The sequence below is a fragment of the Thermochaetoides thermophila genome, assembly GCF_000221225.1.
Source record: "Thermochaetoides thermophila DSM 1495 unplaced genomic scaffold scf7180000011823, whole genome shotgun sequence".
Lineage (NCBI taxonomy): Eukaryota > Fungi > Ascomycota > Sordariomycetes > Sordariales > Chaetomiaceae > Thermochaetoides > Thermochaetoides thermophila.
This window is the reverse complement of record NW_006383039.1, coordinates 510,079-523,866: the sequence shown is the minus strand read 5'-3', so window position 1 is coordinate 523,866 and position 13,788 is coordinate 510,079. Positions and strand designations below refer to the sequence as shown.

At 53.8% G+C, this 13,788-nt stretch overlaps 5 protein-coding genes and 1 non-coding gene across 6 annotated transcripts; 3 read left to right on the top strand and 3 right to left on the bottom strand.

Moving 5' to 3' along the window:
* Window positions 1–147: 147 nt before the first annotated feature.
* CTHT_0074140 (uncharacterized protein) lies at window positions 148–2,549 on the top strand (the record flags this gene model as incomplete). The annotated part of the gene is made up of 2 exons (XM_006697604.1): window positions 148–2,250; window positions 2,439–2,549. 2 exons carry the CDS (start codon window positions 148–150, stop codon window positions 2,547–2,549), a joined length of 2,214 nt encoding a protein of 737 aa, XP_006697667.1.
* Window positions 2,550–2,640: 91 nt separating this feature from the next.
* CTHT_0074130 (uncharacterized protein) lies at window positions 2,641–3,455 on the bottom strand (the record flags this gene model as incomplete). The annotated part of the gene is made up of 3 exons (XM_006697603.1): window positions 2,641–2,908; window positions 2,960–3,164; window positions 3,410–3,455. 3 exons carry the CDS (start codon window positions 3,453–3,455, stop codon window positions 2,641–2,643), a joined length of 519 nt encoding a protein of 172 aa, XP_006697666.1.
* A 422-nt stretch (window positions 3,456–3,877) lies between these two features.
* Window positions 3,878–3,949, bottom strand: CTHT_0074120. The gene has a single exon. It is a non-coding gene; the product is annotated as a tRNA-Arg (tRNA).
* An 875-nt stretch (window positions 3,950–4,824) lies between these two features.
* Window positions 4,825–5,383, top strand: CTHT_0074110 (uncharacterized protein; the record flags this gene model as incomplete). The annotated part of the gene is made up of 3 exons (XM_006697602.1): window positions 4,825–4,924; window positions 4,978–5,183; window positions 5,252–5,383. 3 exons carry the CDS (start codon window positions 4,825–4,827, stop codon window positions 5,381–5,383), a joined length of 438 nt encoding a protein of 145 aa, XP_006697665.1.
* Window positions 5,384–6,791: 1,408 nt separating this feature from the next.
* CTHT_0074100 (uncharacterized protein) lies at window positions 6,792–9,979 on the top strand (the record flags this gene model as incomplete). The annotated part of the gene is made up of 4 exons (XM_006697601.1): window positions 6,792–7,019; window positions 7,131–7,613; window positions 7,661–8,023; window positions 8,072–9,979. 4 exons carry the CDS (start codon window positions 6,792–6,794, stop codon window positions 9,977–9,979), a joined length of 2,982 nt encoding a protein of 993 aa, XP_006697664.1.
* A 2,426-nt stretch (window positions 9,980–12,405) lies between these two features.
* CTHT_0074090 (uncharacterized protein) lies at window positions 12,406–13,054 on the bottom strand (the record flags this gene model as incomplete). Its single annotated transcript, XM_006697600.1, has 3 exons — window positions 12,406–12,534; window positions 12,687–12,831; window positions 12,888–13,054. The coding sequence occupies 3 exons, from the start codon at window positions 13,052–13,054 to the stop codon at window positions 12,406–12,408; spliced, it is 441 nt and encodes a 146-aa protein (XP_006697663.1).
* Between the last annotated feature and the right edge of the window lie 734 nt (window positions 13,055–13,788).

Sequence of the window (13,788 nt, the reverse complement as noted above, 5' to 3'; positions counted from 1 at the left end):
TCGAAGATCAATCCTCCCGGCAAGGTATGAACCTCTTCCCGATCAACCTCCACGACTCGAACATCCAGCTTCCACACGCGACAGATCATTTTCCTCAACTCGACACCTAGCTCTCCTTTACCAGTATCATCATACCTCAGCGGCACCATGCGCCGCACCCGCAGCCCCCACAGCTCCTCCGCCTACCGCTCCATCATCCATCATGGCACCTCTTCCTCTTCCTCTCAACAATCCACCCCAAACCCATCAGCCCTCCTCCGCTCCTTCGAATCCGACACCAACCCCGCGCGCCCGATCCGTCCCTCTCCCCTAACCACCGCCTCCCCCATCCCCGACATGCCTCTCGACCTCCTAGAGAGAATCCGTTCCTTTCCCCTGTTTAGCTCAGCTCCTGAAGAGTTCTTAGTGGCTGTTGGGTCTCATCTCAGGCCACAGATTCATGCAGGACACGATCATATCCTCACCGAAGGAGAAGAAGCAAGGGCAATGTACTGGCTCGTGCGCGGCGTGGTTGCGGTAACCTCTCGCGATGGGGAAGCCGTGTACGCGGAGCTGAAGCCTGGCGCTTTTTTCGGCGAGATAGGTGTTTTGATGGACGTGCCTAGGACGGCGACGATTATTGCACGCACAAAATGTCTGCTGGTGGTGCTGATGAAGGAGGATTTGATGGCGGAATTGCCTAGGTTTCCGGAGATGGAGAAAGCGATAAGGCAGGAGGCGTTGGAGAGGTTGGCGATTTTGAAGAAGAAGAAACGGTTGTCGGAGGGGGCGGAGGCTGTGTTGAAGGTTGGGGAGCAGCAGCAGCAGCAGCAGCAGCAGCAGCAGCAGGAGAGGAAGAAGCATGAGGGTGTTCCGGGGGAGGTTGTGACCGGTGATGTGGGCGTTATTAAGGGTGGGGCGGTGGTTAATACCAAGAAGAGGAAGAGCCCGAGTCCGGGGGTGATTGAGGACCCTGCGGTGAGCGGCAGCGCGCTGGGAAGTGCGTATGTCAATGTGCGTAAGACGCTGAAGGAGCTGCCGCTGTTTGCCACCCTGCCGGCGGATATTTTGCATTTCCTGGGGTTGAGCGCCCAACCCAAGAGCTACCCTCCGTTTACGGACATTGTGAGGCAGGGAACGAGGGGTAGCGAGATCTACTTCATTGTGCATGGCGAGGCAGAGGTTGTGAAAGAACCTGAGGAGCCCTTGAGCCCGACGATGGTCAAGAAGAATGGGTCGGGGCCAGCTACGTCATACACACGGCCGAGGCTACGACAGGGGCAGTACTTCGGGGAGGTGGCTAGTTTGGGGTTGTCAGAAGAACGCACGGCAACGGTACGCGCCATCACGACGGTGGAGTGTCTCGTCATAGGAGGCGAGGCGCTCGAAGAGTTGTGGCGGCGGTGCCCGCCTGAGATTAGAGCACAGGTCGAAGAGACGGCGCGGAAGAGGTTCCATAAGGCGAGACAAGAAGCTGAGAGGGAAGATGTCGAGATGAGCGATGTGGGAGACGAAAATGTTGGGCCGACCGAAGGGCCGGTGATTATCACGCCTGTGGTTACGCAGATGCTGGCGGCTGACGAAGAGACGCGCTCGCCGACAGACCCGGATCCGTATCTTAGTGTCGATATGGAGAACTTACGGGCTAGAAGGCGAAGCTCGATTGCGCCGCCGCCGGCCCAGACTGCCGACTCCAGTGGGATTGTTGTTGGGGGAGCGATCAAGATCCCTCCTGTGCAGCCCGCTCCCCCGTTGCTCTCCCCTGTCTCTCTCGACGAACCCCCCTTTCCATTTAAAAGAGCCCGTCTCGGTCGCGACTCCGCCAAAGAATACTCCCTCAGCAAGCAAGGCCTCCCGGATAACGTCCTTGTCGCCGTGTTCAAACACCTCGATCTTCTCTCAATGTTGAAGATTCGAGCTGTCTGCCGCCGCTGGCGCACCCTGCTGACCACCTCCGCCGACCTATGTACACACGTCGACCTCTCCCCTTACAACCGCCGCGTAACCGACCATGCAATAATCCACATCCTAGCCCCATTCATCGGCGCCCGTCCCGTGGAAATCAACATTAACGATTGCTTCCACATTACCGACGAGGGTTTCCATTGTTTATGGAAGACATGCGGCAGAAATGTCAAGGTCTGGCGTATGCGTAGTGTGTGGGACGTTTCGGCTGCCCAAATTCACAATATGGCGGAGTATGCGAAGGGCCTAGAGGAGATAGACTGGAGTAGCTGTCGCAAGGTGGGGGATAATTTGCTCGCCCGCGTGGTAGGCTGGGTTGTGCCCTCCCCTCCTCCCGGCGGCGGTGGCGGCAGTGCAGGCAACAACTCGAATGTAGTCATCTCCCCTACGAAACATCACCACCACAGAGGGCGCTCCCCCCACCGCTCCTCTCACCCCCCCTCAGGAGGTGGAGCCCCAAGTTTACCCCTCCCCTCCCCCCGGCACGGTAATAGGCTGCCCCTCCCTCCGCCACCTCAACCTCTCCTACTGCAAGCACATCACCGACCGGTCGATGGCCCACCTCGCTTTGCACGCCTCTCAACGCCTGGAATCCCTCACCCTAACGCGCTGCACGTCCGTCACAGATGCTGGGTTTCAAGCCTGGGCTTCACACCGTTTCCCGAAGTTGAGGAAGTTATGCCTGGCGGACTGTACCTACTTGACGGATAATTCCGTGGTAGCGTTGGTCGGGGCCGCGAGGGGGCTGACGCATTTGGATTTGAGTTTCTGTTGTGCCTTGTCGGATACCGCGACAGAGGTTGTTGCTTTGGGGTTGCCGCAGTTGAGGGAGCTGAGGATGGCGTTTTGTGGGAGCGCGGTGAGCGATGCTAGTTTGGGGTGCGTTGCGTTGCATCTCAACGAACTCCGTGGACTGTCTGTGAGAGGCTGTGTGAGGGTTACAGGCAACGGAGTCGAGAACGTGCTGGAGGGATGTACAAGGTTAGAATGGGTCGACGTGAGCCAGTGTAAGAACCTTGGGCGATGGCTCATGCAAGGAGGGGTGGGGAAATGGGGGTATGATGAGCGCTGGGTGGCCACGGGGTTATGGCCGCCGAAGGAGGACTCTTCATCCAATTCTTCGGGGTCATCATCATCCGGGTGGTCCTCTGGCTCGTCATCAGAGTCGGAAGGGATTGGTGCAAGCTGCGGGATAGGCGGGTTCCAGGTCAAGACACTGCCTTGTCAGGGGAGAGTAGGAGGAACAGTGATCTCGAGGTCAGGAGGGGTGAATATGAGGCCGGTTGTGCCGCCTAAGGGGGTGCCTAGTTGGAGGAGACGGAAGCCAGTTAGGTTTGTGGTGGAGAAGGGGCCGGGAGGGCTGCGTTGATCTACGTTTCCGTCTACCTACATTGAGTCTATTACTCAGGAGTTAACGGCAGGTCTAAGGAGTCTACGCAATGCCTTGGTTTCTTGGTGTTCGGACTGGTCAGGTTCGGGACAGGCATGGCTGGGATCATGGATCGGTACATGATAGATGACTGGTGACAACCTCCGGGATGTTGACGGGGTCCAGGTTGAGGATGTTCACTTAAAATGGCGTGAGGTTTGCTTGGGTTGGTGCTAGGATGGGACATGATACCCGTCGATGTTCTGGAAGGTAGATTGCATATCATACGGTACATACGAGTCAGTATGAAGATCGAGTATGGTTTTCGGAGTTCACGTGAATCCTGGAAAAGCAGAAAGAAGCCCAGGAAACGGGAAACTGGAACGCTGAAGTCGTGAACCAACACGTGGTCGGTCAACTGTATCTAACTAACTCCCAATGATTTGGCAGCCATTTGCAGCTCATAGAAGACCTTTGACAAGATAAAAATTGCAAACCAGATGCCGGGTGGGAATCTAGAGTCCATATCAGAGGACATCACAAAAAGCAAAAACCAAGACTTGCCACCCAAGGTGGGACTCGAACCCACAACCCTGAGATTAGAAGTCTCATACGCTACCATTGCGCCACTCGGGTTGAGTGACAATCTTAGGTAATCGTAATTGCCACTGTGATTCTTCATAAAGGAAAGCGGAAGGGCTGCCTGTCGGTTGTTTGCTTGCCTTGCATATTGGGAAAAATAAAACGATCGTTGGGCATGCCTTTAACCATTGTTGATGGCTTGCTATCATAATTATTGGGGAAACTAATTGCTGGGAACGGCTGAACAGTTCAGAATCCGTCAACAAGAGGGTTATTGGGTTGGCTTAAGAGGCTTAGAGATGCGATGGTTGATGCCTAGCCACAACGGTAAATAACAGTTCAAATGGATGCGCTGGCAGATAAGTAATTCACCGTACCCTTTCCCTCATTTGATGCGCAGCCAGCTATGCACCTCCCTGCTTCCTTCATTTGCAGCTTTCCTCAGTCGCACCTGCTTTCTGCCGCTCTAAACTTACCGTTCAGCCTATGTGTAACGTAACGCCTTGTTCCTGAGCGTAACTTTCGGCTAGAAATCGGAGCCCCTACCGTTAGGCTGGGCGCACTACAGCCGCAGCATGCCGCTTCTCGAAGCCCTCAATTTGCGATGCGGCTAGGCTGAAACGAGCTTAGCGCTGCGTTGCCCAAAGCTTAGCTTCATGTCGCGATGCTTTTTGGAATCTCATCTTACGACTTTCGTAGTTCGGCCCGAGAGTCGGGATACTACCTCACTTTTGCTTGTTTGTTTCTGCCGCCCCTGGAATAGTGGTCGATGAATGAGAGCAGCTCCCTGGTGGTGAAGTGATCAGCTCAAGTGGGCGGGATCCATAAGCCTGGGGTTCGAAGGACTGCTGAGTCATGGGTGTTGACCAAAGGGAGCTCGCCATTTTTTCAATCTGAGCCCTCACTATCATATCAAAACCCTTATCGAAATGGCTACATCGGTAGTTAGAGTCGGCGTGGCCGCCATCATCAGCGATGGCCAAGGCCGGGTGGTCATCGGCGTTCGTAAGAGTACTTCTCATGGCACCGGTATGTACCAATACCTTCCCCCGAATAACCGGGTCTGTGCTCACCAGAATCAGGGCAGTGGCAATTTCCGGGCGGTCATCTCGAAATGGGAGAGAGCTTCTTTGCCTGTGCTGAGCGGGAGACCCTCGAGGAGACCGGCCTGGTCGTCAAGGCTGAGAAGATGATTGCCGCGACGAACGACATCTTTGACCCCAAGTCGAAACACTACATCACTGTGTTTGTGAAGTGCAGACGGGTTGATGAGACCCAGGAGCCTGTGGTGAGTGTCCCTGAAGCACAAGAGGAGGGTTCAAATGCTGAAGCAGAAAGGTCACGGAACCCGACAAGTGCGAGTCCTGGTCGTGGAAGACCTGGGCTGACGTCAAGGAGATGCTCGCCCGGGAGGGAGGAGACCAAAAGATTTTTCTGCCTATTGTCAACCTTGTCAGGGATCATCCTGACATTGAGTCGCTGGTCTAGCCGTGTGTTGCTCGCTGCTGGTACGCCGTGTCGACGTGAGCGGTATTCATTTGCTGCTGTAGTGACAGACTTCAACACATTAGCAGATCAAAACAGAGCTAATATATTTCAATACTCTTCAGTCATGTCAACTGAGCTTTTAAACGCTGAACTCGGCCCTTGGGAGCAACCCCGCCGCACATTTTCCTTCATCACGGGACGCGACCCAACCCGCAGGACCGGGTTGCCCCATAGCATGCAACGGCAACTGGAGTCGCAGAAAGACGGGAGGGGACGGAAGGTCTACAAGGGATTCCCAAGCTACGCACAAAGAGTGAGCGTTGCCAGCGTGTTGGGACCCAAGCTTGTTTCAGTATTTTCGATGAGTCGAATACCAGATGGCAGGATCAAGTTTGCCAACAACTTGTCACGTGTGTCTGGGCTTTGGGTGATAAGTGTCAGACACAGTATGATAGGATCGCAGAGTATGTGATTAGATGGAAAAGATCTGTGGTAATAATCTTAATGCCTCAAGAAGGAATGGCTGTTGTCTCCCCTGGATCCTCCTTATCACAGTTGGCAGCTGGGTTGACTCATCGAAAGACACCGAGACAGCTGGCCCTGAGAACAGCGTAAAAAGAGTTCAGATAACTTGAACAATTCGTTGTGTTCCATGTCCACTTGGTCACTGTGCAACAATCGGTCAACTTTTAAACTTCTTCAATGACAATTTCTCGATATTGTTAGTCTAAACCAATTTTCCCCGGAACCGGCCCCGGCGCGGTCAGGTGGGGCGCGGGAATTCTTGGCACGGGCGGCAAAGCCCCACAGCAGTTTCCCCCTGCTAATACAGCAATGAGCAAGCCGCCCAGTCAAAACCCACGGCGAAAACCCACCTTCTGCAACCCACCAATACCACTTCCTCGTCGTGCCGGCGTCACGGCGGACATTGATCGCTAAAGCCGCAGCCCAAGCAGCCGGAGCTCGCTTCTGTTTCGCATCCCGCGTGTCCATCAAAAACTGCCCGCACGCCGCCGCCGCAACACAGTGTCGCACACTCGGCCCGCTGAGTACTCGTGCCACGCCGTGACAGCCGAGCCTTGACTGACGCCAGCCAAGAAGGCGTCGACGCCGCCTTCCCCCTCTCAATTCCTTCAGCTCGCCTCGCCGATCATCGAAGATCCAGCACATCCTTCGCATGCACCCCGCCAAGCGGCTGCCGTATCTTCCCGACCCCCTATCTGAGCGAGATAGAGACAGAGCCGGAGTGACGGTGGGAGAAACGCGATCGGTGTGGCTGTAGTGTAGCAAAGTGTCGAGATTGAGTTGTTGTTTTATCCCAAGAAGGGTCTAAATCTGTGACTCCCCCATCCATCGCCAAGGTTATCGCCAAGCCACGGTTAGCCCTACCCAAGGTCCCAGCACCACGATGAACGGGGACACTGTCACCACTGCGTCGTCGACGCCACGGCTCGTGACCGGAGACAGCCCCAGGACCGACGCCGCCTCTGTGACGGGCCCGCAGGACGGCTACGATGCTCAACAGATACTGGAATTGGCCCGACACCCCCCACCCGGCGCCTCGGTCTACTCGCCGAATGCCGTGCCGTCGTCAGCTCTCAATCCAAGGAGTTGTGTGACGTGTCGCAGGAGAAAGGTGCGCTATCCTCGCACTCTCTAGCTTTATCGCTCTTTCCCGTTGCTGACGTGCTCTGCCCAGGTCCGCTGCGACAAACATATGCCATGCTCTAACTGCCGTCGTGCCCAGATCCCCTGCATTTTTCCAGCTCCTGGCCGCGCCCCTCGTCGACCAAGGCCCAAGGACCCCAATGCCCCAGGGAAGCAGGGCTCGAGCGAGCGCGAGCTGGAGCTAATCAAGCGCCTGCGCAAGCTGGAGGGCATTGTCGAGGAGCTGAGCAGCCAGATCGAGGTCGAGTCGGTGCGCCACGGCTGCAGCCCGGGGAACTCTCCCGAGGCAGTATTCTCGTATGCACGGGACGAAAACTCCATCGGCGTCCGCATGGGCTCGTCCGGCGCCGGTGCCAGCCATGGCTCACCGAATCAAGGTGTCGCTACGGTTAGGATGTCCGCGCGGCCGACGTCGGGGTCTGTGTCAGAGCCTGATGTGTCGAGGAAATCCCCCCCTGATGTGCAGACTGTGCATAAACAATTTGGTCGGTTGGTGTTGAATGAGAAGAAAGGAGTGACGAGATATGTCAGCAGTACGCTCTGGACGTCTATTAATGATGAAGTATGTCTCCTGGCTCCAAAGCGGGTTGCCTGTGCTGACTCTCCCAGCTTGATGAATTACGAAAAGCCTCGCAAGACCTCACCGACGAAGACTCGGAAGAGTCGAATAACGAGACAACCCCTGAGGCTGGCGAGAACGACAGGAGCTTGTACGACCACCAGTCCTTCGTGTTGGGTTATCGCTCGGCCGACGTCGACCTGCGGCCTTTGCATCCTTTGCCTTCGCAAATACCCTTCATATGGCAGGTCTACCAGGAGAACGTCGACCCAATCCTCAAGGTCGTCCACGTGCCGACCATGAGCAAGGTCATCAAAGAGCTGCGCAACAACATGGACTCGCTTACGCCATCGACCGAGGCTTTAATGTTTTCTATCTACTACGCTTCCATCACATCGCTGGACGAGGATGAAGTGAGTTCTTGATCAAAAGATTCTTCTTGAACCCTGCTGACAGATTAGGTCAAACTCAATTTTGGTACCGACAAGAGCGTCCTCCTCCGAAAATACCGCTTCGCCTTTGAGCAGGCTCTGGCCAAGGCCGAGTTCCTTACCCGCCCCGACCTCACGATCATCCAAGCGTTCTTGCTGTTCCTGGTGCTCGTTCGCCGGCACGACGACACCCGTTTTTCATGGACATTGACAGGCCTGCTCATTCGTCTCAGCCAGGCCCTCGGCCTTCACCGCGATGGAACACACTTCCCTAATCTGACCCCCTTCGAGGTAGAGATGCGTCGTCGCATATTCTGGGCGCTGTGCGTGCTGGATCTTCGCTGCGCTGAAGACCAGGGCACCGATCTGACCATCGTCAACGGCACCTTCGACACTCAGTTGCCCCTGAACATCAACGATTCCGACATCTCTCCCGAGAGCGAATGCCTGCCCGACTCACGAACCGGTACCACCGACATGGCCTTCTCACTCATCCGCTTCGAAGTTTGTGCGCTGTCGCGTCGCTTGCACAGCGCTCCTTTCGACCCCGAAGCTGGCATGAGCCTTGAGCAGCGCGAAGCCATGCTTGCCGATGTGTACACCCGCCTGAAGGAGCAGCTCCTGACCGACCCCTCGAGTCCCATGTTCTGGGTGGCCTCCAACATCGCCCGTATAGTTGTCGCCAAGATGACCCTTATCATCTACCAGCCCGTCCTCTTCCCTGGTTCCGGCAACGATCAGCTTTCCGAGGACGTTCGTGCCCGCCTGCTGAACGCAGCCCTCGACATCTTCGAATACAGCCATATCCTGAACACCGACCCACGCTGTAAGCAGTGGCGCTGGCTCTTCCAGACTTGGAGCCACTGGCACGCTCTCGCCTACACCCTCGTCGAGACGTCGCATCGCCCTTGGGGCCCCAAGACCGAACGCGCCTGGGCCGCCCTCAACCTCACATTCTCCTCGCCCAACCCTGCCGAGCTCGAGAAATTGGCTTCCCATCACGCCGTCTGGATGCCCATTCGTAAGCTCTACCTCAAGGTCAAGAAACACCGCGAAGCAGAAATCGCCCGTCTCCGTGCCGACCCCCAAGCCGCGCGCGAACTCGAGATGCAGGACCAAGCTGCCCCTGCCCCAACGTCTATTGGCAACATCCCCGACTCTGTTAAGGGTGCAATTGCCCTCGATCGTTGGCGCAAGCTCATCAATCTGCCTCCATTACCGCCCCAGCCTCAGCAACACGTCCCCTCGCAGCCAACACCTCAGCAAACCCCCCAGCTCCAGCCCTGGGGAGCGGTTGATCGTGATGAACTCATGCGCCAGACTACCGCTATGGTCGGCATCCAGCCTGGGCCGAGGAACACAATGGAGTATAACAAGCCCGATGTGATGGAGTACCTCGATGCAGCGATGGCCAATTCTACATTCGTTCCGCCAGACCTGGTGCCGCTTTGGGCGTCGGAGGATTCGGATCAGTTAGCCAGGGCAGCATTCTTTGCTTATCCTCCCGCCGCAGGCGTCGCAGCTGCCGGCACCAGCGGTGGATTTGTGCCCTCAGCGGGTATTCCTCATGGTTTGCCGAGTCAACTGCCCCCAGGAGGAATGGTCCACAGCCAAAGTGGTATGGTCCAAACCCCCACAACAGGGATGGGTAGCTCTACCCAGGAGGAACATCACACCCAACAACCTCAACAGACGCCGACTCTCCCGCCGTGGATGTGGCCTGCCACAGCCGGAACCACAACTACCCCCGGAGTGGGGGGTGCTACCACCGGAGAAAGTCCTGATATACTGCGGATGCCGGGGAACATGGGCGCCGAAGACATGGATATGAACATGGATGAGGGATTCGATTGGCAGACGTGGCAAGAGAGTTTAGGGAGGTACGAGTTGGAGGCGAATGGGGGGAGGAATGGGAGTGGTTGGGCGCCAGGGCTGTGAGTCCTTTCCGGAAATGAAGGAGATTGCTCATTCGTTTGGATAGAAAGGGGCAAGGTGTTTGGTGTATAGATTGGTATTTATCTTTTGGATCGTTCGTTTTCGGAGCGGGCATTTCTCTTCCTTCGGATAGAGCGGGTTAGGTTGATGAGATAGAGGGGAAAACAAGAGGTGAGAAAATCGGGTATATATGACAATCTCGATGTCAGTCAATGAGTCTAGTGCTAAATGGATGAGGGTTCGCATGGATTTGCGCGATAGATACCCTCAATATATGTCGTTCTTTTCAGTCGGCGCAGGGAGCAAAAGAGATGACCATTTTCCGCGGTCCTCTGTTCACACTAAGCATAGTTACCAAGGGCTACGCATGCCTCTGTGGCCATACATAACTGATAAATCAAACCAAATATTCACCAAAGAGAATGTGAAATATTTCCTGCCACAAATGACTTAAATGAAGGCAAGTATAAAAAGCAAATCTATATAACCCTGACTGCTCGCCCATCAGAGTGGGAGTCCTCTCTCTCAACGAAAACCGTCCAGACCTCTTGCCTTCCACTGAGTAAGAATAGAACCCTTGAACTTGCTGCGATCGCTACAGAAAATGCACACCCTCAGGTCTCACTTCCAACAGTGACCGACGGATTCCCACCACTGGTCTGTGAGCTGGTTCCAACACTATGGACACATCCGATCAACGTTCTTTGGAAGGCTCCAGTATTCTGGTTGGCTGAGCAGGTCCGGAGCAGGGATTAACGGCCGCAGAATGAACTCATGCTGGCATTTTTTTCGCAGATGTATCACCACTCCCGAGAGTGTGGGAACTTGGATCAAAGAACGGTCGAACGTAAGTCCCAGACTTTCCCACGGTGTGGACCCTGGTGCCTTCTCCTGCAGTTGGAACTCTTGTATATACCTGTCTAGGCATATCATCCACGCTCTTGCTTCCCGTTCCCATCTATCCCGTGTCCTCTCTTGAGGAAGTCCAGCCATCATTTGTAGTTCCAACTGCTGTGGCCGGAGACACTCGGCTTCTCGTAGGGTGCGGTTCATTTCGTTGTATAATTCCCATAGGGCTGCTGAGCCCTGGAAAGAGGTGTTCCAGACCTTATTCCCAATGGTCAGAGCCCTGAATGTATAAGCAAGATCGTTCAACCGCCTCGTCATAGCAGGGAGCTTGAGAGGTGAGAGGTTGGTATGGGCAGGGGCATTGATGCTGGGTGTGGTTGTGAAGTGGTTGGACGATGGAGTATTTGCTGGAAGATGAGAGGGGAATGTAAAGGCCTGAGATGGTGATGCGGCTGGCACGGGGATAGTAATAGGAGGGAGGGATGAGAGCTCAGAGGGGAACATTTGTGCTTGTGGTACTGTTGCGGCTGGAAAGGAGTTAGTAACGGGAGGGATTATTGGAAGCTGGGAAAGTAAAATTTATGTCTGCGATGTCGTTACGGCTGGTAAGGTGGTAGTAACGGAGTGATAGTGGTTGGAGATTTGCAAAGGGAAAGGATTGATGTGTCTAGGGTTTGGAACTGTGGTTGAGAAATATTTGACATGTTGGTAGCGCTAATACCTGGCTCAGAGACCATTATACTATCGGCTGAGTTGTTCTGTGCTGGAGCTCCCAACTCAAGGCTCCCAAGAAGTAAAGATATATCTCTGTCTGGAAGCAGGCTGCTATCTCCGGGCTGTTGCTGTTCCATCTTGATATGACGGAAATTATTATGAAGTTTACGGTCTGCTTGTAGTCCGTGAAGAGTTATAGGCGTATATCTCAACTTCGTCGCTGTGCGAATGTTTTTTTTTTTTGTAGAATCGGGAAACTTTGAGAGACTGTCAGACACCTAGGTATTTATAGCCGGAGAAGAATGCCGCTATTGTTACTACGGGCTAGGAGAACGCTCGCCGATAAATAATGACCACTGAGCCTGACAGCGGGGGCAAGTTTCGTGGTCAGGAAACATTAAACAGACAAGGCGTATCAATGAGGTGTAGATAACACTTGTCCAGCAACTGCCATATAGCGACAGATGCCGGCCATGTGTCTAGTTATTGACATGAAAGCTAAAGCTTGGGACTCAAATCGACTGTGCTGACGGCATACAACAAGCACACTGGGTGCAAGGGACCATAGGAAGGTCAGTTCGGTATGATTGACTACATACATTCTCCAAAATAAAATCAACCATGTTTACCTGGATTAACAACACTCTCCAGGCAGTTCTTGGACTAGTGTTGGTTTGGTGTCAACTGAGTGCCATGTTTGGCCAGCGATTATGACACTCTTTGCACAACGCTCAATCCTTGAGTACAGCAATATTTGGTAAAAAAAACAGACGGAGTAATACGCCATAGATGGCCTCCGAGACCACAGAAAACTGACTTGAAACGTGTTAGAAGAAAGATGAGGAGCATCTTCATTACTATGCTTGTCAGGGTTTGTTACTTTCGCTCCTCAGGGTCATAGTCTTCATTGTCCTCGCTCCTTCATAGTCCTCCTCGTCCTCGCTGTACTCCTCCTCGAATTCCCATTCGTAGTCCTCTCCTTCCTTCCCTTCGGACTGATCAGCATCCATATTTGTGTTGTCTTCAGGCACGTCAATCAATTGACTTGATGTCGCAGACACAGGGGACTGCGGAGGCTTTGGCGTCCCAGAAGCCTGTCTGTCACTGAAATTCTTCGCATTCGAACCTCTCTTGTCGCCGCACCCACTTTGAAAAATTGAGCGCCACTTTCTCCAGCGAATCCAGGACCCATCTCCATCACCTGGACATATGTCTCCTCCCTCGACTGGCTCGGCACCCCCAAACTCTCCAGCGCCCAGTTCAGCAGATTGCTCTTAATCTTCTCTTCATTACTTAACTGCGTCTGCTGCATCCGATTCTCAGATTCCATTTGGACTTGTTCATTCACATGGCCTCGCGCTCGCGCTTACTTAGGCGGGGTTGCTCACGGTAGGTTCGCCAGTGGACGCGACGCTCTTGGGCCCGATCGGAAACGGATTTGATCTCGGTAAGGGCGAGGAAGATCACGGCTGCTTGGTCCAAGTGGATGTTGGGAATTTGGGCAGCTTTTTCCATGTAACGTTGGCTGATCTTGTCCTAGTGAAGGCACTCGAAGTCAGCGAGGGTCAGATCGGCCGTAGCCACGCAGAGGGGGTCTTTGTTTGGAAACTGTTGCGCATGGTTTCGACGCTCGACTTGTTTACTGAGTGCTGCTGTTAACTTAAAGCTGAAGGTACAGAAGATGCTTGTGATGCTATTCGGGGCAGTTGAGAACGTCCCGACAGATTCTACCCAGAGGCTCTAAAAGACATGAGAGATATAGTAATAAAGAACACATCCGGCTGTTACTTCTACTCAAATCCTGATTTTTTTTCCGAATGGTCTAAAAAACTGGCAGGTATGTTCAAACTTGTGAAGACTAAGACGATCTTCCCAGTTCCTGAGACAGGCTTCGACAGCCATCGAATAGCTTGAGAAACATGCCTTTCATATATGTGTAAGATTTTTTTTGATAATGTAGCCGAATCTTCCTTCATTCGCAATGAAAGGCCACCAATATGGCTGTTTTCTTTCCGCTTTTCCCACTTTTAGTTTCTCCTGTTTGTCAAATGGACTCAATTAGTCCTGCACAACCTGCGACGTTTCTTTCCCGCGTATGAGCCTGATTTCGAACTGTCTAACCTTCTCTACACCTTCGTGGCCTAGATAAACTTGCGCCATCAACTTCAACTAGATCTTTTTTATATGTTATTTTTTAACCAGAATTTCCACATACGCCGCGGATGACAAGTAATAATAACATGCACTGC